Source organism: Cenococcum geophilum, assembly GCF_001692895.1.
Source record: "Cenococcum geophilum 1.58 unplaced genomic scaffold K441scaffold_73, whole genome shotgun sequence".
Taxonomy (NCBI): domain Eukaryota; kingdom Fungi; phylum Ascomycota; class Dothideomycetes; order Gloniales; family Gloniaceae; genus Cenococcum; species Cenococcum geophilum.
Genome location: NW_027137631.1, coordinates 335,109 through 358,604, shown reverse-complemented (window position 1 = coordinate 358,604; position 23,496 = coordinate 335,109). Strand labels below are relative to the sequence as shown.

The 23,496-nt window shown below is 45.8% G+C and overlaps 6 protein-coding genes across 6 annotated transcripts; 3 read left to right on the top strand and 3 right to left on the bottom strand.

Annotated features, from left to right (window-relative positions):
• The first annotated feature begins 4,510 nt into the window (after positions 1-4,510).
• On the top strand, positions 4,511-5,312 carry K441DRAFT_669587 (uncharacterized protein). Its single transcript, XM_067650168.1, has 2 exons — positions 4,511-4,859; positions 4,915-5,312. Exons 1-2 carry the CDS (start codon positions 4,590-4,592, stop codon positions 5,203-5,205), a joined length of 561 nt encoding a protein of 186 aa, XP_067497661.1. The 5' UTR covers positions 4,511-4,589; the 3' UTR covers positions 5,206-5,312.
• Positions 5,313-7,793: 2,481 nt separating this feature from the next.
• K441DRAFT_700743 (uncharacterized protein) lies at positions 7,794-10,777 on the bottom strand. Its single transcript, XM_067653276.1, has 2 exons — positions 10,407-10,777; positions 7,794-10,348 (listed from the first exon to the last, which is right to left on the bottom strand). The coding sequence occupies exons 1-2, from the start codon at positions 10,748-10,750 to the stop codon at positions 8,176-8,178; spliced, it is 2,517 nt and encodes an 838-aa protein (XP_067497660.1). The 5' UTR covers positions 10,751-10,777; the 3' UTR covers positions 7,794-8,175.
• A 487-nt stretch (positions 10,778-11,264) lies between these two features.
• On the bottom strand, positions 11,265-12,128 carry K441DRAFT_690758 (uncharacterized protein; the record flags this gene model as incomplete). Its single annotated transcript, XM_067652412.1, has 2 exons — positions 11,265-11,972; positions 12,099-12,128. The coding sequence occupies 2 exons, from the start codon at positions 12,126-12,128 to the stop codon at positions 11,265-11,267; spliced, it is 738 nt and encodes a 245-aa protein (XP_067497659.1).
• Positions 12,129-13,078: 950 nt separating this feature from the next.
• K441DRAFT_690757 (S-adenosylmethionine synthetase) lies at positions 13,079-14,449 on the bottom strand (the record flags this gene model as incomplete). The annotated part of the gene is made up of 4 exons (XM_067652411.1): positions 13,079-13,537; positions 13,589-14,216; positions 14,288-14,343; positions 14,408-14,449. 4 exons carry the CDS (start codon positions 14,447-14,449, stop codon positions 13,079-13,081), a joined length of 1,185 nt encoding a protein of 394 aa, XP_067497658.1.
• A 2,995-nt stretch (positions 14,450-17,444) lies between these two features.
• On the top strand, positions 17,445-21,413 carry K441DRAFT_700741 (putative WD-repeat protein). The gene is made up of 5 exons (XM_067653275.1): positions 17,445-17,654; positions 17,724-19,300; positions 19,354-19,977; positions 20,216-20,806; positions 20,844-21,413. The coding sequence occupies exons 1-5, from the start codon at positions 17,552-17,554 to the stop codon at positions 21,279-21,281; spliced, it is 3,333 nt and encodes a 1,110-aa protein (XP_067497657.1). The 5' UTR covers positions 17,445-17,551; the 3' UTR covers positions 21,282-21,413.
• A 337-nt stretch (positions 21,414-21,750) lies between these two features.
• Positions 21,751-23,222, top strand: K441DRAFT_739620 (uncharacterized protein; the record flags this gene model as incomplete). The annotated part of the gene is made up of 3 exons (XM_067654359.1): positions 21,751-21,765; positions 21,917-22,009; positions 22,067-23,222. The coding sequence occupies 3 exons, from the start codon at positions 21,751-21,753 to the stop codon at positions 22,934-22,936; spliced, it is 978 nt and encodes a 325-aa protein (XP_067497656.1). The 3' UTR covers positions 22,937-23,222.
• Between the last annotated feature and the right edge of the window lie 274 nt (positions 23,223-23,496).

Genomic DNA, 23,496 nt, shown 5'->3' with positions numbered 1-23,496 from the left:
GCAATTAAGCAACTACCTTAGTTAGTGACGGGCGCGATTGTAAAAGGCCCGATAATAGTAGAATGTAAATTATGTGGAGTAAGTAAAGCTTACGAGGTGATATTAAGAAGACTACTAACTTGGTCGCTAGTTCCTTTCTATAAAATCCACCTTAACTTAATACCCGGAATAGTTGCATTTAATAGCGATAAGTACGCGGTATACTTCCTTAACGACGCAACGCGAATAAATAAGGTAGAGATGATAGCTAAGAAGTCGTCCCTTACCCAAATTGTTATTAATTATTGTAATGTTATTAAACAACGATATAGCTTTAAGGTAGCCATTATCTACATAGATGGAGAGACGTCTTTTATAGGTAAATTTAAGAAATAGGCAGCTAAATGAGGAATTAGTCTCAAAAGATTAGCACCTAATACTTAATTATAGAACGGTCTAGTGGAACGATCTAGGGGGGTAATTATACAGAAGGCTTAGTGTATAAGAATTAAGGCTTATCTACTAGAAGAGCTATATCTTAAAGTCTATAAAGCAGCTGCCTATTTACTTAATCGAACGCCCAGTAGAAGACTTAGGTAGTAGATACCTTTTAAAAGAATCTAGTTAGCTATAGGTATATCACCACCAAAACTAAATATAGGCCACCTACAAGTCTACGGCTGTAGGGCCTACCCTCTTAAATATAAAATCCTACGCCTAAACAAGCTCGCGCTAAGGGCCTATATAGGATATCTGGTAGGGTATAATTCGACAAATATATTCTAAATCTATATTTCTAGTTAGAAAAAGGTTATTAGAACAAGAGATATAAAGTTTAATAAGCGGTTACTCTATAATAACTTATAGCCAGATCTTATAAATATACTCTAAGTTAGAACTAACTAAATATTGGAAATTATTAATATCTATTAAATATAGGATCTTTAAGACGAATTGGAATTGTTATCTAATAAAAGCGATAAGACTTAAGACGAGATTTAAGTTAACACCAAAGGGAGATAATAGGTGGAATCTGGTGGAAATAAGGAAGAGCCTAATATTAAGAGTAGTAAGTAACAAGATTTAAGCTCTAAAGACGACTTAGCTCACCAGAGCCTCTACTACTATCCTTAAATACCTTAGTAAAGAAGCCGCACTATATCCTAGTTCCGACTAATAAAGCTAAGCTAAAGAAGAAGATTAATGGCGATATAGGAGAGCAAAACGTGGTTAAAGGAAAGAGACTTAAAGGACGATTAAAGATCTATATAGGCTTTCTTGCTAATATTACCGACCAGAGCCTTCCAGCTTAAAGATTAGTTTTTAATATAGGGCTTATATTTCATAAAAAGCTATACCGTAATTAGCTCCCACTGCTGCCTAGAAATTAAAAGGAGCTTTAAAGACATTAATATAAGGAAGAGTTTAAGGCTGCTGCCCGAAAGGAATACACGGACCTTTAAAATTAAGGAACGTTTTAAGTCGTTAATAAGACGATCTATACCAAAACAGTGCCTATTATCTAGGTATTTATATATAAGACTAATATTAACGGATATTTAATAAGGTTTAAAGCTCGTCTTTACGCACGAGGTAATCTACAAGAGTTAGTTTATAAGGACACCTATGCCGTAACTTTAGCAGCAAGATCATTTAAAGCCTTAATGGCTATTATTATAATATTTGACCTAAACTGCTAGCAAAGTGACGCTGTCAATACATTCGCAAATAGCGTAATTGACGAGGTCGTATATATTAAGTATCTAGATAGATTTCTAATTAAGGGCAAGTACCTACTTCTCCAAAGAGCGCTCTACGGATTAAGGCGATTACCTCTGCTATAGCACGGTGACTTAATAACAACGCTAAAAAAGGAAGGCTTAAAGCCAGTGGCGGAGAAGCCTTGCCTATATCAAAACGATTGGCTAATAGTCTTCTTCTATGTCAACAATATCATAGCTGCCTTTAGGAAGAAAGACCTACTTAAGCTCTAAACCTTTAAGGAGCACCTTATAAGAAAGTACGAGATTAAGGACCTAAGTAACCTTACCTAGTTCTTAGGAATTTAAATTATCCGCGATAAAAAGAATAGGAAGCTCTAGCTCAGTTAGGACTTATATATTAATAAAATTGTAATAAGCTTTAAAGTTAAAGATTATCGCAAGATATATATACTAATGGGTATTAAGGAACTTAAGCCTAATCCGGAGTAAGCCTCTAAGTAGGATACCTACGCCTATTAGAGGAAAGTTGGATCTATACTCTATACAGCCAATATTACTTATTTAGATGTGGCGAGAATAGCAAGTAAGCTGTTAGAATTCTTATAAAATCCATTACCAGTTTATGACGCAGCTACTATAAGGGCAATTGCCTACCTTAATTAAACTAAGACTCTTGCGATTAAGTACTTAAAGGAGAATATAATAAACTAGATCTTTATAAAGGCAAGTGACGTATTATTTGGCGACAATCTAGTAAGCAGGAAGAGTACAGAAGGCTACCTATTCACCTTAACCTACGCACTTCGCGTTGACAAAAGTGGGCGACAGGTAGTGAGGGCGTTCTTGGCGCATAAACAACCTTCGCACTGATTATACACCCTCTCGTCAATTCCGGTGGTTAGCGTGTTTTATTAACTTTCCCTTAAACAGCAAAAATACCAAAACTTCCCCTACAAAAAGGCCGTGCAGAGGTGGCTGCGCTAACCACCGGAATTGACGAGAGGGTGTATTAGCAGGGCTTTAAGTGCCGTAGGGGTTATCTTAGTAAGCGACTCAGACGGCAAGGGCAGACCGAAGGCGCACTCACTAATACTAAAGTGTCACTAGTCTCCACCTAAAAAAAACGCCACTTTTTTTAACTAATCAGCTATCTACCGACCTTAAGTCTGCCCTGCCGTCTGAGGGCCTTTGGTGTGAGTTTTGGTAAGGCTTAACTTTAATTTTCGCAAATTTGTATGACACTCTCTCCTGTATATTTAACTCCCTAACTATACCTATTTAACCTAATAAGCTAATGAGTTGAGTTAGGCCAGTCTCCTCCATAATTAATTACTTTTTTATAATGGGAGTATATTAGTAGGGGGCAGTATCTTTGAGCTCGGCGATATGCACGTGATAGGTTATGTGATAGTGCGCGGGCCAGTTTCTTCCTTATAGTAAGTAGACACCGACGCGTGCTTGCCCTCCCTAGCTCTGCAAAAACCTTATGCGAAGCTCTACTTAAAGCTCTACTCAAAGCTCTACTAATATGCAGCACTAATATACTAGGAAGTCTTATAATCGTCTCCACGAATATCTCTACGAACGGCTCTACAATCGCCTATACAATCGTCCGTATAAACGTCTCCACTATCGTCTCTATAAACGTTTGCACGAACGTCTGCACAAAAGCCTGCGCAAAGCTCTTTATAAAGTTGTTACAAGGCCTTTAAAAAATAAGTCTAAATACAAGCTCTATATAGAGAAGCTCTATACAAAGCTCTGTATGACGCTCTGCTTAAAGCTCTACTTAAGGCTCTCCACAAGGCTCTATCGAAGCTCTACTCGAAGCTCTACTCGAAGCTCTGCTCGAAGCTCTGCTCGAAGCTCTATTGAAGCTCTATCGAAGCTCTATCGAAGCTCTCGGGGGGGTGGGAGGGGGGCATCGAGAGAGGATTCGCGCACGAGTCGGCATAATAAGACGCGTCGAGAAATTTCGACCTATAATTTTAGAACTTTATATTAGCTAAAATGCATAAATAAGTACATAGATAAATAAAGCGGCCCTTGAAATATAATTGATTACCTTTTAAAGTAGTTAACTAGTTAACTAGTGGAGATATATTGCTCTTTAGTAGCGTCGCGTTTGATTAATGAGTTGGTATTTATATATTTTCGCACCAAAGGCCCTCAGACGGCAAACTAGACAGGAATCCGAAAGATAGGGGTTAAATAACGCTAGCAGGGGTTTTATAAAGCTATACCATTTAGGTATTAGAGGATTTAATGTCTGGTTTGCCGTCTGAGTCGCTTACTGAGATAACGTAGGGGAATTTCAACGCAGTACTCTCAAAATTCACCATTCATTCTGCATAGCTATATAGCAATAGCGTTGTTTACCCGGCTCTCACGCGGAGTAATAAGTGGCCGATTCAGGCACGGACCTCAAGCCCCAAACAAAGACATATCAATACTCAAAATATAGTAAGGCAGATAGTAGTGTATAGGGTTAAGCTCGAGATTTACGAGATTTATGTGTTTTAGGTGCTTTAGGCATATTGATGTCGGTTTTGACCTACCAAAATGGGTGTTGTTTGGGTAAATAAAGACAGGCACGGGCCTTAAGGGCTGTGCCTGAATCGGCCACTTATTACTCCGTGTGAGAGCCCGGCTACCCACCCCAGGGTTTACCCTGCCATGTGCGCCCGCTCCTCCCCAATCAAACGAAGCTCATCCTCACGGTGGGGTAAAGTGGAGACAACAAATTGACTCTAGCGCTTCTTTCCACTAACGCATTTGTCGATCTTGAAAAGTGACTTCTTCCCGATGAGACTCCAATGTCCTACCTGTAAAAAGCCGTTCGGCAGCACGCATTCTCTACAACAACACACTGGCAACAATGCTTCTATGTCTACTGGTTCTAAGTCATGTAACATTTGCAATCTATCATTCTGTAGCTTGGATGCCCTGCAACAGCACTTACGTTCCAAGCATGCTTTAGATCGCCGTGTTCTTCAAAACGTACCCTGTCAAGCAAACGAGCCTCAAACTATTAGCCCTACCACACATCCAATACAATTTTCTTTGGACGAGGCTTCAAGTCCACCTCCGCAGTCGCCCTTAGAGCAAGCGTTACAACGGCTACGCCTTCAAGTAAACCAAGATAGATGCGCAAGGGTAAGATCATACCTCTCTTAATGACGGTGGTGTACTTGAGCTGATCAGAGCTTAGATAAGAAGAGACGATGCGCCGCCTAAGCTTCCGGCGACCGACTCAAGCTTGAGGTTCACTCCTGTCGCATTCGTGAAAGCAGGAGAAGCACCTAAAAGAAAAAAAAAGACGAAGGCAAGGAGAACATGCGAAAGAGGGCGTGGTGATTCGGAAAATACGCCAGTGATAGGCTCGGGTTTTCGTGATCATAACTGGGCTCTAGGCGAAGGCAACAGCGATGGTTATAATTGGGCTTTATGTGACAAAGACTGCGGCTGGTGCGGCCATTGTGCTGATCACGTTGACTATTGAGCTTAGTGTAGTTCCAGACGGTATAATAGAGGCAGATGGGCAAAAGCAATTGGTATGAAAGAATCCTTCGCGACTATGTACCGCTCTTGCGTAAAAATAAGAGAAGCTTCTTTTATAGTACTTTTAAAAAATAAAGCTATTATATATAGTATTAATAAATTAAATTGTTATTTAACTTTTAACTTTTATTATTTTTAAATAAAAACAATAAGTCTATCGTAGTATTTCTATAAGGCTTCGTTGTACCCTTAATTATTTTTAGTCTATAATAATAATTCATTGCTTAACGTCCGATTCGGATCCCTATTGGGCCCACGCGGACCACTCCTTATATACATGTGGGGAGAAAACTCTATTTAAGAAAACCCCGTAATCCATCTCCCCGCCTTTTAGGACTCGCCTACAAAGGGTACTAAAAATGCAAGATTAGACGCGCTTAGTAGAAAAGCTAAATTACAAAATAAAGAAAAGCTATTAGGAGCAATATTTCGAAATGACTAATTAGGTATAACCACCTAAAGATCGCAGCAACTAGAGAGGTATAAATCTACGAATTACCGGAGAGTAATTAGACACAAAGGATTTAAAAGGCGCGGCTTAAAGATCTAAACTGTTACGGAACTTATATCGGCAGTAGTGCAACTACTGAGAAGAGGCACGAAACGGGTTGGTTAAGGCAGCACGGTGAGTCACGGGGTCAGTTCGGAATGTGGGAACGTGGGAACGCGACGTATTAAACGTACCGGCGTACCCAGTATATTTCTTAGAGGTCGGGTTGTGTATTTAAGGAACTATAGTCCCCACCTTAGATCTTTCTTCATAGTAAATCTTAGAATATAACTAGAGTTAATCTATTAGGTAACCACTCTGCTAGTTTATATTTACCTTATTAACTATTATTTACCTATATACCTAGCCTATTAACAAGTCTACCATAGCATTTCCTATAAGGCTTTATTATATATTTACTACCTAGCTATAGTATAATAAGTTAGATAAGATACTATCTAAAGTAGTACCTACGACGCTATCTATAGTAGTAACTACCTTAAGGTTAGAAGGAGATACTAGTATATAAGATAATGACTTATAAGTAGTTATAATAGTATAACTTAAAGACTTTATAGCTTAAGTGGATAATAACTACCTAGTATTAGTAGAATAATTATAGGATATAAAGAGAGAGGGGATTAAGATGCTATTAACTAAAAGGTACGTAGAAGAAAAGTATAAGCTAAAAGGATTCCTTATATAGATATAATTAAAGATTAGATATAAAGGAACTAAGCTAGTAAAACTAATTAATTAAGTAGCGTATATAGGATTATTCTTAACGGGTTAGATATTAGAATAGCTTAAACCCTATCTTATAGAGATATAAGCTAATAGGTTAACAACTACTAACTTAAAAGCGCGGTATATATTCTTAAGCTAGGAAGGTTTTATAAGTAGACTTATATAGATATACGGAGATATAGAATTAATAGCAATAGCTAAAGGAAATATTTATTAACTTATATAACGGGGGTTAGTAATAGAATATATAACGTAGTTCTAAATACTTATAGTATAGACTAAAAATCGTCCGTAGGCTTGTTACGGCAGCAGTGGTTCCCAAGGAGGTCAAAAAGTAAGGTAGATGTAAGATTTGCGGTGTGGGTATTAAACGAGCGACTTGATTGTAAATCTATGGAAATCAGGTGAACTATATACACAAATGTAGAGTCCTAACCGTAGGATCTATGACTTGATCTATGACTCATTTTAGCCATATACGAGGTATGCGAGATATACGAGGGTAGTGCTGATGCTGCCTTCCAGGCAGCATCCTGTATCTCAGCAGGGTACCGGTAGTCGGTTTCAGTAGAGCACCACAGGTGACTCGCAGGCGCCTCGCAGGCGAGTCCTAAAAGGCGGGAAGATGGATCACGGGGTTTTCTTAAATAGAGTTTTCTCCCCACATATATAAGGAGTAGTCCGCGTGGGCCCAATAGGGATCTGAATCGGACGTTAAGCAATGAATTATTATTTTTAGTACCCTTAGTATACTAAATTTCGAAATAGAATTCTATAAGCATTTCTACCTATCTAACTTATCTCTTATTAAGGTTCTTTAGTTATTAAGAACCCCGTTAGGTTCTTATAATCTATTTTAACTATAAATGGCTTTTCTATACCTTATAAGAATAATCTCTATTCTTTAAGTACTATAACTATACCTAATAACTCCTTATTATAGATATTATAGTTTAGTTATAAGCTTTGCAGTGTGGGAATTAAACGAGCGACTTGATTGTAAATCTATGGAAATCAAGTGGTATAAATACATAAAAGTAGACCCCTAACTCCGAAGCCTATAAGTCATTTTAACCATATCCGAGACATACGAGGGTAGTCCTAACGCTAGTGAAATAGGGTAATATGCAAGGTCCGGTAGTCGATTACATTAGCTTTAGTAGTATTATCTATAATATACTACTAGGTGCTATATATTCTAATATTTCTATAATAAGTATACTCCTAGTGTAAAGTCTAATGCGTCCGTTTCTACTATCGTTTCTAGTTTCGGCTAGTAGATTTTAAGGATTAGATCTTAGGTAAATAGTTCCTTAAGTTCTTTAAATAGCTTCTTCTACTTATCGCCCTATATCTATAGTTCCTCTTTCTTTATTAACCTTATAAATAGCTTAATATTTTTTTAACTATTACGCGATAAACCTCCTATAGTAATTACAAAACCCTAGGAACGATCTTAACTGTATAACGTTCTCTAGCTCTTACCAACTTACTATAGCTTCTACTTTCTTTGGTTCTATGCTAATATGTCCTAGTTTAATAATGAATCCAATAAAATCGGTCTTCCTTATAAAGAACTCACACCTTTCGATTGCTACTAGACGTATTTTAGGAGCGGTGTAGAAAAAGAATAGGTATAGTTAGATCTATCCAAGTAGAGAAAAACATCCTCATTCACGACAGCCCCCAAGGCCCCCATACCGTCTTCGAGCGCGCTCCCCAGAGCGGCTGTTGCGGCGGCGTCAGCCCATTTCTCCCCGGCAGCGTCATGCGCGATGGCTTAGGCGCACCATTCGCCGTCATCAGATCCGGCCGCACATCGCCAGCCAATTTCGTGCGGCGCGCCCCAACAAAGGACGCCGGGACGACAGACGCCGGAGCAAAAGCCGCAGCAGCCTCATCCGCCGTCCCGCCCTCCCCAGCCACAAGCGCGGCCAGCCGTCCCTTCCCTCCTTCTCCCCCTCCCCCCTTCCCACCCCCCCGCGGCACAGGCTTGAACCCCTCCAGCGCCAGACTCCCCACCTCCACGTCCGCCGGCCCGCCGGATTTTAACCGCGGCTCGGCCCCCTTGGCCCGCCGCCGGACCTGCGCGCCGAGGACGGTGGGGTACTCCTCGCGCAGCCCCGTGCCGCCGCGCTGCGCGACGCCGGGCTTGGGCATCGCGTCGTCGCGATCGGGCGCGGTCGGGCGCGGCTTGTAGACGGCGTGGGCCTGCCGCTCGTGGAAGACGGCGTCGATGTAGCGGGTGAAGCGGGCGGGGCAGTGCGAGCACGGGTGGTGGTGGTGGTGTTGGGATTCTGCTGTGGGGGAGCTGGCGGGGTTGTCGAGCGTGAGGCCCTGCGCGGAGAGCGAGTGCGCCTCTGGGAAGGCGCTCGAGGGCGTGATGCCGCCCGGCGCGCCGACCCAGAGGTCCATGCTGTGGCCGTCGACGAAGTGGGCGGAGATGTGGTCGGCGCGGGCGCTCCAGGTTTGGAGGCGCAGGCCGCAAATGCCGCAGGCGATGACGACGTCGCGCTGGATGGGCCGGCACCAGTCTGCTATGTGGGGTAGGAATACGGCTTGTTTGTGGACTTGGGTCAGGTGTTGGAGGAGTTTGTCTTTCCGTGTGAAGGTGCGCTCGGAGCGGGGGATTGGAAGGCAGCTAGAACAGTTGCGCGAGTCGAAGTGGGTTGGGGATGGATTTGGGAGGCCACAGAAGGCGCAGTTGGATGCGCCAGTGTCGGATTGAATGGTGGGCCCGTCTGGCATGCAGATCCATTCTTGCTGTGGGAAATGGACAGACTCTTCGTGGCGGCGCCAGTCGTATTTTTGAGCAAAATCCGTCGAGCAGAAAGTACACTGGAAGATTTTATAGGGATGGGAGGGCTTCCTGATAAAGGGTTTCGCTTCCTGCAGTGTTGAGTTTCGCTGTCTTTTACGCCCTCTACGAGGACCTCGATTTGTCATAGAGTCGATGCTTGCATGCGAAGAAGCAGAGCCTGAGTTACTGCTGAACGCGGTATCGGTCACGGACATAGCATCTGCCCTACTTGAAGATCTTCTCTCGTTGCTAGGGTGTTTTGTGATCTCATTTGAATCGAGTGAAGCGGCGGCCTTCCGAATAGCATCCTCAGATATCCCCTCGTCTTCAGGGGAGCTGGAAAGGAATCGCTCCATAGGATCTTGTTGAGGCGGTGTGGTTTGTCTGGGAACATGGATATTCGCAGATGCTAGGAGCTTCTGTGATTCTTGGTCTCTGAAGCACCTCCTTTTCTTCGCTGCTACGGGCTGTCCCCTACTAGCCATGATCGGTTTGATTATGAACTCGGGACCGGAAGTCTGCGCGCTCTTTGCTTCGTCGGTATCACCCAGCCCAGATTCGACATTACCGAGTGACGGTGGCGGAGGCAACTTCCGGGCCCTGGCATTGGCAAAGAAAGTGCGAATTTGGCGTAAAGATAGATTGGTTGCCTGTGCTAGCTCTTTTATATCACTCTTCTGGAGATAAGGGTCGTGCTTATGTCGTTCGAAAGACTCCTCAAGCAACCTTTTGGCGTCAGGAGGTATTCGACAGTGTCTCTTCGCGTTGCTTTCGCTGCCGGTAGCATCTTCACCCTGTTCCGGTAAGGCCAAAGGCTCGGGCACTACGATGAAGTCGTCGAACCGGCATTGGGACGGTAGAACGTCCCATACGTCTGCGAGATCTGGGCCTGTGAAATCAGGCCATTGTGAATTGGCGAAAGCAATACTATCCTGAAGGCTGTCCCCGTCAGGGAAAGCGACCAAGTTTGAATTCTGCTCTATGTATTGAGAGTCCAAAGGGGAGAGATCTGGGACCGGTATATTGTCCACTGGCGTGATAGGCCACCTGTAAGATCTAGATAAGTATCGGCTCACGGAGTTAAGGAGCCACACCTAAGACTAACTCAGAGATCCCATTAGTTGTATTTGTTGTCGGAAGGCTGCTTTCGACGCCATCGAAGCCCGAGTTGGCTTCCAACCAAAAATCGGGGTCTACATTGGGGAGGGAGGAGAGCAGAGCATCCAGCTCGTCGTCCCTTAAACTATCCATGACTGCGTAATTGAGAGAGGGCAGATCCGACGCCCTGATTGTCACTACATGGCTCGCTTGGTGCCATAGTGCGGATATGTATCGTAATCCTAGTTGGTGTTTGGCTGGTAGGTGTGACGCCAAGTGTCCGCCCTGATCATCAAGCTCGAGCCAAGGAAGGTAAGGCCCCAACATGGGAGCCACATTGAAGTACAACATTAGCAATGCTAGTAACTCCGACTTAAATGCAGAAGTTTTCCGTATCAGGCGTGAAGGGGTTGAAGGAGGCAGAAGCTAGAAATAGGCTTTTACTAATATGGAAAGCCCGATATTGCCTGTTGACCTGTGCTATTGATGAAAGCCATGATCATGCTCCTGAGACTGCTCCTTATGTTCGGAGACTGCTCCTTATGTCCGATGACTGCCGATGACAGTTATGAAGGCTGCTGACGAAGCATCTAGGTTTGCTTTAGATATATTTCGTAGCTCTTTCGTCCGCTATTAACCAAGAATTAACGAAGAATTAACGGCTACTTCATAGCTATTAATAATCTAAGTAGTCCGGTGCTATCGATTTTGCTTATCTTGGTGTCAATACCTTCAACAATGATGATTTATGTTCGATGGCTCCTTATTTATATTCGATGGCTGCTGATATATATTTGTTGGCTGCTGATTTATATTCGACGGCTGCTGATAAAGCACTCAAGTCTACTTTAAATATATCTCCTACCTAAAACAACAAACCCCCCAACAACGCCCCGCCCAACAACCCCCCAACGATAGGAAATCCATAACCGCCCCCGTACCCATATCCATACGGCCGCTCATACGGTTGCGCCGGCCTCACAAACCGCGCATTCGGATTCGCATACGCGCCGCCCTGCGCATACGGACTATACCCGTAGGCGCCCCTCGGCAGCGCCGCCGCCGCCGGCCCGTTCGGCGGCTCGATGTACACGTCGCGGCCGTCGGTGTCCTTGCCCAGGAACTGCGGCTCGCCCGTCCGCAGCGCGCGCGCCATGGCGTCGCGTGCGCGCAGGTGGGCCTCGTAGGCGCGGCGCTCCTGCTCGGCGCGCTGCTGCCGGGCGCGCTCGCGCTCCGCGTGCGTTGAGTGCGTTAGCTTGTCCTTCATGCGGCGGCCGAACTTGTGGATGCCGGTTGGGTTGGCGTCGTTGGCGTCGTTGGGGGATTTGCGTGGAGGTAGCTCTGCATGCTGCTGCTGCTGCTGCGGGCGGTGGGTGTCGTCGTCGCTGCTTTCGGCTTCGATGTCGGCGAGGCTGACGCTGCGGTGGAGGCGGGTTACTTTTTCGCGCTCGGCGGGCGAGAGGGTCGAGAGGTATTGCTCGTCGTCGTAGGGGTGCGACCATATTGAGCGTGGTGGCGAGGCGGTGGTGTCGATGAAGAATTGGTGGTGGGTTTCTGAGTCGTATTGTCGCAACTAGCCTTCGGGCAGAGGTCGAAGCTCGTCTTCCATGCTGCGCCGTTTTTGAGGAGGGATGCCATTGCGGGATTCATGCTGCGTGGTGGAAGTGTTTGGTTGATTCGTTGAGCTTGAGCCGGTGACAGTAGCTTCATATGATGGTGGTGCATCCATGACGTCGAATGTTCGAGGTTAAGTATTGAAGAGGAAATGTTTTGATGTGCGACTGAGGGAAAGCTTTAGGAACGTGTAGGATTAAGAAGAGGTGTAGCTTTGAGAAAGTGCCAAAGGCGTAGTATTTATCAAAGTTTGTTGCATGCACCTTGATGATAAATTGCAGTGTTGTCATCCGATGACGTTGTTGTGAGCGGCTGAGCCAACATCTGCTGTGAGCCACACAAAAGATTAGAAAAAAAACAAATGTTCTGATTTGACATCAAATCGGGGCTGCGTCAATACGAGCAAGCAACTTTGAACAGAACCAGCCACCGAAGCGACTGCGCATGTCTTCGGGAGTCTGCAGTTCCAGCGACAACCTTCAGTCCCTCTCTCGACCCTTTGTATTTGCGATAAGCAACAGACAGTGGAGCCGCATTCTGCTTTTCGGACTGCCTGACCAGCACTTGCTTAGCGTGTTAATTCAAATCACCATTGTTAGAAAGCATTGACCTTCAGATAGGCAAAAATTGATAGCATCCGGCTACTCGGAGGATGTAGCTCGGCGGTTGTGAACGGTTTTTAATTAATCTGAGCCCCCGGGGAGGGGGGCTTCCTATGAATGGTTGTGTGGAATCTTTTATCCACGAGATGGACCTGCATCCAGAACATTTGCTAAGAGCTCAAGCCTTTTCCCCAAGGTTGAACTTTATCCTAAACGCCGACGCTTGTATGAAATAATGCCTTTTCTTCGCGGTGGGTATTACCTCCAAGGCCTCCGCGGCCTCAAAATGACTCTATGTTGAATAATCTGAAAGTTCTGCACCTGAAAAATGCGATGCGAAAACTTTCGTGGGTATATCCCTCCGTGCGCCGGTTGTTGAAAGACGAATTCCCACTATACATGCGTTTCATTCATGTCATAAATGTGGTTGAAGTTGATTCAATCCACAGTTGCCGCAAGCCGCTTACAGAATAAGCTGCTTGGGCTTCTCCCACTCGAAATCTTGGTTCGAGAAGTGGCCGTTCTTGGCCGTCTGGAAGTAGATTGGGTTAGTAAGGTTGAGCTCCTTGACGATGACACCAGGTCTCAGGTCAAAGTTGTTCTTGATTATCTCAACGAGCTCGTCGGAAGATTTGTCGGATGTGCCGTATGTCTCAACGAAGATGGAAAGAGGCTCCGCGACACCGATGGCGTAGGAGAGCTGGACGAGTGCGCGACGAGCTAGTTTGGCATTGACAAGCGACTTGGCGATCCATCGAGCAAGGTAGGCAGCCGAGCGGTCGACTTTGGAGTAGTCCTTGCCGGAGAAGGCACCACCACCATGAGCACCCCAACCACCATAGGTATCGACGATAATCTTACGGCCAGTCAGACCGGCATCACCCTGAGGGCCACCAATGATGAAGAGGCCCGAAGGTTGGATCTAAACAATGTTAGCGAATATGAAGAATATGCTAAATACTAAAATGCTTACGTGATAGACGGTGTTGTCGTCGAGGTACTTAGCGGGGATAACCTTCTTGACGATCTCCTCCATGATTTCCTTTCGGAGCTGCTTAGTCGAGATGTCCTCGCTGTGCTGAGCGCTAACGACAACGGTGTCCACTCGTAGAGGGATGACAGCACCACCATCGTGCTTGTACTCAACGGTGACTTGAGTCTTTGTGTCTGGTCGCAGCCAGGGAAGGCTTCCGTTATTTCGGGCCTCCTTCATGGCACGGTTGAGTTTGTGAGCGAGCTGGAGAGTCAATGGCAACAGCTCGGGCGTCTCATCAGTAGCGTAGCCGAACATGATACCCTGGTCACCAGCACCGAGTCTCTCAAGAGCCTCATCGTAGTGAAGACCCTGAGCAATGTCGGGCGACTGTTGCTCAATGGCGACGAGGACGTTGCAGGTCTTGTAGTCGAAACCCTTGTCGGAGTGATCGTAGCCGATGTCCTTAATGGCGTTTCGGATAATCTTTTGGTAGTCGAGATGGGCCTTTGTTGTGATCTCACCGAAGACCATGATCATGCCGGTCTTGGCGGCCGTCTCGCAAGCGACCTTGGAAAACGGATCCTCCTTGAGGCAGGCATCGAGGATGGCGTCTGAAACCTGATCACTACAGGAAAAGAGCGATTAGCAACTGAGGGGCTTCGGAATTTGTGGCAAAGAGCGAAAAGTCAAGCTCACCAGATCTTGTCTGGGTGGCCCTCACCCACAGACTCGGAGGTGAACAAGAAGGTGTTCTGAAGGAGTGTCAGCATGCCCAATTTTGTAAATCAGTCAAAATGGCTCGGAAGGGAGGGATACCTTCTTGTCCGACACACCGTTTACTCCATTAGCACTGACCATGTTTGCGGTATTGAAACAGAGTTTAGGAGTTTGAAGCTGGATCAAGAGTAGTCGTAGGAGGAAAAGAATTGGAAATGTGAGAGAAGGCGCAAGGTTTGGGGAGGGTGTCGGTTTAAGAAGCGGAGCGGAGAGTGAGCAAGGGGAATGAGTAGTTTTCTGTGCCAATTGCCGAAAGAAAAATCGAACCGATAACGGGCCAAGAGAGCACATCATCGCCTCACCGCCTGTCACTCTGACGTGCTTCTATTGGCCGTTGTTGGCGCCACAATATATTATTGCAGCGGCAGAATGTCTAAAGTCCGGAGTCTGAGCTTGCTGAGGTAAAGGCCAACGTTACCTCAGCAAGCTCAGACCATAGAATCAATTAGCGGACATACGGATACAGGCAAAACTCCTTAGTACGATATGGCTTCTGCAGCCGAGCGTATCGTAATATCAATGGTATCGTTGTATTCAGGTTTTGTATGTAAGATACACCAAAAATCAAATTGTAGTATGTATTGTGTATCTACATACGCGAAGCCGTAATTGGGCGACTGGCTCTACCAAAGAAAGAGGTAATCACCACTTGCTTAGTGTTTTGAAGCCGTCGGTCTTAAATTCGACGATCGTGCCTTAATAGAGTTACAATAACCTCTCTATCACCAGCTTCCTGTTGTTCCCTATACTATTAAAGGGTTCGTAAGGCCTCTAGCGCCTCATTAAGCTTAATTTAAGGTTGTTGGGCGTCCTCTTTATCTATTTTTACATCGCGATCAGGTCCAGCGTAGAGTGCGTATTTTCTAGCGTTTAAAGTTAGAGAATCCATAACGACGTAGCCTCTTAAAATTTCAAGACCTACCCATAATTAATAAGGTAGAATTAAGTATAGAGAGTAAAATCTAAGGTTTAATTTAACAGATTTTAATAAAAGTTAATAGCTAAACTTGCGGTAAGGTAAGGCCAAATCCAACAAATTAAAACTGGTTATACCGATTTTAGTGGAGGCACCTAACGATATCGTAAAAAGTCAGATTATCGTTAATTACGCCAAAAAAGGCTTAATCAGGGCGTGTAGATCGTAATACCAATGGTATCGTTATATACCCGGTATCGTACTAAGGAGTTTTGCCTGTATCCGCAAGCGGATATCGCTAACCTTTTTTGTTAAAGAGTTGATTATATGGTCTGAGGGGACTTTTCTAACGTTTCTTAAGCGACGCGACTTATTTTGTATATAAAGCAGTTACCTTTTTTAACGAAATTAATCTACATCCCTATAATAGCTATTATCTTAGAAATACTATTAAATTAATCTATAGAAGTAGCTCTATAATCGATTAATATGTTTACCCTATTAGCCCCCAGGATGTTAAGTAGTAAGCGCCGCCGAATGGGTAATGTATTAACAATTAAATCGCTCGCCCCTACCATAAATATAGCACTAGTTAACCGGCGGACGCGTGACGCCTATCTAAACGCTAACTGGAGTATCCGCTAAGCGGATATTAAAGGAAAAGAAGGTTAGTTATTTTAGAGCATTTACGGGACTAGTACTAGGCCTTTAGTAACCTTTCTTTAACGTAGCTATAAGGGGGTGTACGCGTATCATTTAGGGGGTGTATGATTATCGTTGACCAATTTTTTATCGTGTTCAAGTGTCTACGATTTAGTGTTAGCGCAAGTGCCAATTTCATCTTCCCCGAAGAGGTTAGTCAGCTTGCGGACCGATTGAAAATCCGCACCAACGGAATCACGAGCACTGAGGTAAAGGCCAATGTGTCCGTTGTTAGCGTTTCGGCCCGACCTCACAACCGAATGTTGCTGCGGCTGACAGACAACGTTGGGCAGTCTAAACTCAACAAGGTTTGGTGAGAGAAACAACCCTCATTGCCGTTATCTCATAAATCAGACCCCCGGGGAGAAATTGCGCTACGACGTGGAAGGACTAGCGCTACGCTTGTGGACCTTACCCTAGTCCTGTAGACTCCTGGACCAATCAGATCACACTAAGAGGAATTTCTCCCCAAGGGTCTAAGAGCTTATGGGCGCCCTTTATATAAGAACTCAATGTTTTTTATTAGGCGATAACTCTTCCACTATAACGCGTATCTTAACCCTTTTATAACGTCTAGTTATTATAAAAATACTATAAGGTAGGAGCTCTTTAATTTCTCTATCTATTGTATTAAATAACGACGTCGTAGCTATATTATATAGTTAGTTGCGTCGGTCGTAATTTATTGGTCGCATTTTCTTATTAGTTGCATTTTCTTATCGGTCGCATTTTCTCGTCGCAATCTTGCCTTACTGCTATGCCTTACATACTTCTCTATGTCTAATTATCTCTAAAATAATACAAGCTAAAAGCTCTTTTTCTTCTCTATCGCCTCTATATTATAGCAATATTATAGCTCTATTCTACGAGAAGTTAGATATAGGTAGTCGGTCATTTTAGTCTATTTTATTGCAATCTTGCCTTACTACTAAAACTTACGTACTTCTCTACGTCTAATTACTTATAAAATAGTACGAGCTAAAAACCCTTTGTTTTCTCTATCGTCTCTATATTATAGCAATATCGTAGCTCTATTTTATAAGAAGTTAGACATAGGTAGTTAGTTAGTTTTAGTTAAAATCTACAAAACATTTAAATTTAAAGTCTAACTTATATTCTGCGACGATGTATCTTACCCCCTAGTATTCTTAGTAGGGGGTTATAATTTATAAATATATAGATATAATTACCTAAAGAATTTATTACATCAATAAAATATATAATAAGTCTTATGGTTAGGACGTCGCTTATAAAAATATACAAAATTTGATTTTTAAAATATTCAATTCTCACCAAAGCGACGCCCATAAGCTCTCAGACGCTCCGCAGAGGATTTTGTCAGGTGACAGGGGTGCGCAGGGGGCTGATATTAGTGCGCTGTTCTAATTGGTCCAGAAGAGGGTCTATGTGTTATCCCATGTCACGGAACAAATCTTCTGCGGAGCGTCTGATTCATGAGATAACATTGCCGGCATGGTCAAACAGATCTGACGTGAGATCTGTCACGTAATGGCCTTGTAATGGTTGTCGCTTGAGCGCGCAATTCCGTCCCTTGCTACGGCTCAATGTCAGGTAGCACTCAACTTATCAGCGGCGTATCCGCAACCAACAGCGCACAGGTTGTAGCTGGTATAGTTCACGGACCGGTATACTTTGGAGATAGCGAAAGTGAGTATTTCAGCTGGCTAGCGCTAAATTCTTGAATTTACTGAAAGCTGACTGACCGTTTACGGCTAGACAGTCCGCTCAACCGCTTGCCGTACGCTATTGATGCGTCGTTCAATGCCTACAACCGGGAAGACGAATCTCTTTGCCTCCCTAATACCCGCATCGACCTACTTCGAGAGATATATAATTGGGGAGATGGACATGACGAGAAACGCTTTATCTATTGGCTGAATGGCTTAGCCGGCACAGGAAAGTCTACAATAGCTCGTACTGTCGCCCGCAAATACTTTAATCAGGGTCGGCTTGGAGCCAGCTTCTTCTTCTCAAGAGGCGGCGGAGATGTTGGCCGTGCTGACAAGTTCGTTACAACTGTTGCCTTGCAGCTTGCGAGCAGCGTGCCATCACTCCAAGGAGCTGTATCTGACGCAATCAGAGAGCGTAGCGATATCGTAAACCACGCTCTTAGCGATCAATGGCGCCAACTTGTCCTCCGTCCGCTTTCTAAGCTCAGGGTCAATTCACATCCCTCGCCGTATGTTCTTGTGATTGATGCGCTGGATGAATGCGAGGGCGACAATAAAATTGAAATTATCCTGAAACTCCTAACCGAAGTTAGATCACTAAAGACAGTCCGGCTACGAATATTTCTGACGAGCCGACGTGAAACTCCGATTCGACACGGGTTTTACGAAATACCGGAGGCTGAGCATCAGGATTTTGTGCTCCACAATATTTCACCGTCGGTTGTAGACGACGACATCTTTCTTTTCCTAGACTATAGCCTTCGAATTATCAGGCAAAAGCGCTCCCTAGATGCTGGCTGGCCAGGTGAAGAGACTGTTAAACGCTTGGTCCAGAAAGCAGGTGGCCTGTTCATTTGGGCCGCAACTACCTGCCGTTTCATCCAGGATGGCGAAAAAAGACGGGTTATCAGAAATCGATTATCTACTATTCTCGAAGCTAGCAGCTTGATTGCAGAACCCAGCGGACCAGAAGAGCGGCTCAATGAGATGTATACTACGGTTCTCAGGCACTCGATTCCAGTAAAATGTTCTGATAGAGAAAGAAAAGAATTGCTTGACACCCTCAGAAATACCCTTGGAAGTATAGTAATTTTGCTCTCTCCACTTTCTGTGCACTCCTTGAGCAAGCTGTTGGATTTGCAAAGAGAAGACGTTGACGACAATCTTGACAATCTGCATGCAATCATGGATATTCCAAAGGACCAAACTCGTCCACTACGCCTCCATCATCCCTCATTTCGCGACTTCCTCCTTCACAAAGATAGATGTAGTGATTCCAATTTCTGGGTGGACGAGAAACAAGCACATGAGAAACTAGCCGCTTGCTGTATTCAATTGATGTCGACTTCTCTTAAGGAAGATATCTGCGGCGTTACTGTACCGGGTACGCTTGTAGCCGATGTTGAAAGCAGTCGAGTAGAGCAACATTTGTCTCCAGAGGTCCAGTATGCATGTTTATACTGGGTACAACACCTTCAGAGAAGTCGTGCTCGGTTGCGAGATAACGACCGTGTCGATCAATTCCTACGGAACCATTTTCTCTGTTGGCTTGAAGCGCTTAGTTGGATGCAGAAGATATCGGAAGGAATTCTTGAGATAATTTCTCTTAAGTCTATTACATCTGTAAGTTACCGGCGATAAATTATAGAAAACTTAACTAAACGGCAAAACTCTAGGCGACCAATTGTCCTAGTTTATATGTGTTCATTCATGATACAAACCGATTTGTATTACATAACCGGGTTGCGATAGAGCAGGCTCCATTACAAGTATATTGTAGTGCGCTCTTCTTTACACCAGTGATGAGCATAGTACGGAGAGAATTTATGGACAAGATGCCACGATGGATTAAGAGAGGGCCAGAGGTAGAAACAAACTGGAGTGCGATACTACAGATCCTCGAGGGCCATTCGAGTGGTATCTACGCCGTGGCCTTCTCGCCCGACGGCAAGCATCTAGCGTCCGGTTCGAGCGACACTACAGTGCGGGTCTGGGACACAGCTACAGGAGCGACGCTACAGATCCTCAAGGGCCATTTGAGTTCGGTCAACGCCGTGGCCTTCTCGCCCGACAGCAAGCAGCTAGCGTCCGGTTCGGGCGACACTACAGTGTGGGTCTGGGACGCGGCTACAGGAGCGACGCTACAGATCCCTCGAGGCGGCCATTTCGGGTTGGGTCAACGCCGTGGCTCTTCTCGCCCGACGGCAAGGCAGCTAGCGTCCGGTTCGATCGATAGGACAGTGCGGGTCTGGGGATGCAGCTGCAGGAGCGACGCTACAGATCCTCGAGGGCCATTTCGGGTGTGATGTCAACGCCGTGGCCTTCTCGCCCGACGGCAAGCAGCTAGCGTCCCGGTTCGAGCGACACTACAGGTGCGGGTCTGGGACGCGGCTACAGGAGTGACGCTACAGATCCTCGAGGGCCATTCGACAGTTGTCAACGCCGTGGCCCTCTCGCCCGACGGCAAGCAGCTAGCGTCCGGTTCGAGCGACACTACAGTGCGGGTCTGGGACGCGGCCTACAGGAACGACGCTACAGATCCTCGAGGGCCATTTGAGAGTTGTCAACGCCGTGGCCTTCTCGCCCGACGGCAAGCAGCTAGCGTCCTGTTCGAGCGACACTATAGTGCGGGTCTGGGACGCGGCTACAGGAGCGACGCTACAGATCCTCGAGGGCCATTCGAGAGTTGTCAACGCCGTGGCCTTCTCGCCCGACGGCAAGCAGCTAGCGTCCTGTTCGAGCGACACTACAGTGCGGGTCTGGGACGCGGTTATAGGAGCGACGCTACAGATCCTCAAGGGCCGTGCGAGTTTGGTCAACGCCGTGGCCTTCTCGCCTGACGGCAAGCAGCTAGCGTCCGGTTCGTTCGACGGGACAGTGCGGGTCTGGGACACAGCTACAGGAGCGACGCTACAGATCCTCAAGGGCCATTTAGGTTCGGTCAACACCGTGGCCTTCTCGCCCGACAGCAAGCAGCTAGCGTCCGGTTCGTTCGACGAGACAGTGCGGGTCTGGGACGCGGCTGCAGGAGCGACGCTACAGATCCTCGAGGGCCATTCAGATGTTGTCTATGCCGTGGCCTTCTCGCCCGACGGCAAGCAGCTAGCGTCCGGTTCGATCGATAGGACAGTGCGGGTCTGGGATGCAGCTGCGAGCGGCGCTACAGATCCTCGAGGGCCATTCGGGTGATGTCAACGCCGTGGCCTTCTCGCCCGACGGCAAGCAGCTAGCGTCCGGTTCGTTCGACGAGACAGTGCGGGTCTGGGACGCAGCTGCAGGAGCGATGCTGCAGATCCTCAAGGTAGATGTTCGAATTAGAACGCTCTCGTTCTCCAGCGATGGGTCATACATAGTGACGGACCGTGGGCGACTATGCCCAACATCTCTTCACCCTAGTGCGGTGCTTTCTTCCCCTTCTCCATCACTACAACCAGTTAGTACCCCGTATAGGGTCTTTGTGCGAGATGAGTGGATATCACGCGAATCGGACCGCATGCTTTGGCTTCCTCCTGATTACCGGTATTCGTGCTGCGCCATTCGCGAGAGTGTCGTCTGTTTAGGTCATCATTCTGGTCGCGTGTCAATATTTGAGTTCTCCTTTTGAAAAACTGGATAGCAAACAAACCTCCTCCTAATCCACCTCCTTGCAGATACCGCGTTATCTATACACATATACAGGAAATCTAGAAATATCTAATGCTGAGAAATACAAAATTATAAATATAACTACTAAGAGATTTATAAGCTAAGATATCTATCTTAAGTTTGACTCATGACCAAATTTGTAATAAACTCTTCAACTAACTTAAAGATCAAAAATAATATATCCCTTTGGCTGGTAGATTTAGTCCTACGGTTATCGATAAGAGCTAGCCAATAGAATCAATGGGATCAAGGCTCCGTAACCGTACGCGTACTTTTGATTCTATTGGCTAGCTCTTATCGATAACCGTAGGACTAAATCTACCAGCCAAAGGGATAACTCACAAAATCTCATAGAACGCGATTAGATAATAGCCTTTCCTTATCAAGTTTACATTAAACCTATTGGGTTGTCTATAGGGGTGTGGCTAATGGATGAGAGTAGAGTAGGGCTGACTTCTCTTACAGGGGGTCTTTTTCTGTAGAGCTTGCAGGGGTGTATTACGCTAGGATTAATTTAGGGTTAAATACGCCAAGAGCCGTGAGCCAGGGTGTGGAATAATGTTAGGTAGTGCGTGCGAAAGCCAATTTCGCTAGTCACTGTATCCAACATCATCCTCCGCGAACCCGAACGCCGCACACTGCGTAGAACCTGGACCTACCATGAGCAAGTTCGGCGTGCTGGTCATGGTACCGAATTCGTATTCCGTATTAAAATGTCCTCGACTTAGCTAATACCCAACCAAGGGACCAGCTGGAGCAGGCAAATCAACCTTCTGCACTGCACTTATCCAGCATCTGCGGAACAACAAACGCCCATGTTACTATGTAAACCTCGATCCTGCCGCCGAAGAGTTCGCTTTCGAGCCGGATATTGATATCAAAGACCTCATCAGTCTCGAGGATGTCATGGAAGAGATGGGCCTAGGTCCGAACGGCGGCCTGATATACTGTTTCGAATTCCTGCTCGAGAACCTCGACTTCCTTACAGAGCCTTTGGATACTGTCACTGATGAGTACTTGATCATATTCGACATGCCAGGCCAAATCGAGCTGTACACACACGTCCCTATCCTTCCTACACTCGTGAAGCATCTCATGCGGGGCTCACTCAACATCAACATGTGCGCAGCCTACCTCCTCGAATCCACCTTCGTCATTGACCGGCCCAAGTTCTTCGCCGGCACCCTGTCCGCAATGAGTGCCATGTTGATGCTGGAAATGCCACACATCAATATTCTCAGCAAGATGGATCTGGTGAAGGGACAAGTGGCGCGAAAAGATCTGAAGCGCTTCATCGATCCAGATGTTGGGCTGCTGGATGACGATCCATCGCGGACAATGGAGTTCGAACAGACACCGGGAGACAGCGATCCCATGTCCACCAAAAATGTCATGGGTGGCTCCTCTTTCAAACGGCTCAATAGAGCGGTCGCGCAACTCATCGATGATTTCAGCATGGTATCGTTCCTACAGCTAGACGCACAGAACGAAGACAGTGTCGGCGCCGTGCTAAGCTACATCGATGATGCTATACAATACCACGAGGCTCAGGAGCCAAGAGAGCCCAGGGACGAAGTTGAAACAGACATAGGATATGACGCCATGGATGAGTAATGTATAAATCGGTGCATGCATTTATATGGAGTTTGGCGGCGCTACAAGAATTCATTTGACATCAGAAAGGCGTTGAGAATTCATAAAACTCCTGCCCTAAGAGTGTGGATTTCTATATAAGGAAAAGTCCTGGGGATATATTCTGATCTAAGCATTTTATACCCATTAGAAGTTGCCAGCAAGGCTGAAACGGTACGTATCTTGCAATTACACCGCTAAATTCAAAACGCCAGTGGTTCTCTATATAGAACACAATCTTCCCGAGTTTTCAACCTCGTCTCATCTTGGAACTCCGGGCCCCGTTTCGCGCTCTGCAAAACTCTGCCTATCCTTCAGACCCCTAAGCTGCCTGAATGGACACTAAAACTTCGCAGCGGAATCGATGCTCATGACGCAGGCGCCATCGACCGAACGTCAGGGTTTGCTTCAGAGGACGGTCTTCCCTCCCCCCATCGCAGCATGCCTCAAAGCCGCTCCCCCCTTCCCCATCTCCAACCAGGGAATCCAACCAGAAACCCCAACCCTCCTCAAGCCTTGCCTCCCCATCCCAAGCCATCCCT

Excerpts from the sequence above, each read along its gene's own strand:
- K441DRAFT_700743 (XM_067653276.1), bottom strand. The coding sequence starts at position 10,750 with ATGTTGTACTTCAATGTGGCTCCCATGTTGGGGCCTTACCTTCCTTGG. Across the intron at positions 10,349-10,406 it reads ACAACTAATGGGATCTCTGA|GTGGCCTATCACGCCAGTGG; the intron begins GTTAGTCTTAGG and ends TAGATCTTACAG.
- K441DRAFT_669587 (XM_067650168.1), top strand. The coding sequence starts at position 4,590 with ATGTCTACTGGTTCTAAGTCATGTAACATTTGCAATCTATCATTCTGT. Across the intron at positions 4,860-4,914 it reads ACCAAGATAGATGCGCAAGG|ATAAGAAGAGACGATGCGCC; the intron begins GTAAGATCATAC and ends ATCAGAGCTTAG.
- K441DRAFT_700741 (XM_067653275.1), top strand. The coding sequence starts at position 17,552 with ATGTCAGGTAGCACTCAACTTATCAGCGGCGTATCCGCAACCAACAGC. Across the intron at positions 17,655-17,723 it reads ATACTTTGGAGATAGCGAAA|ACAGTCCGCTCAACCGCTTG; the intron begins GTGAGTATTTCA and ends GTTTACGGCTAG. Across the intron at positions 19,301-19,353 it reads CTCTTAAGTCTATTACATCT|GCGACCAATTGTCCTAGTTT; the intron begins GTAAGTTACCGG and ends GCAAAACTCTAG.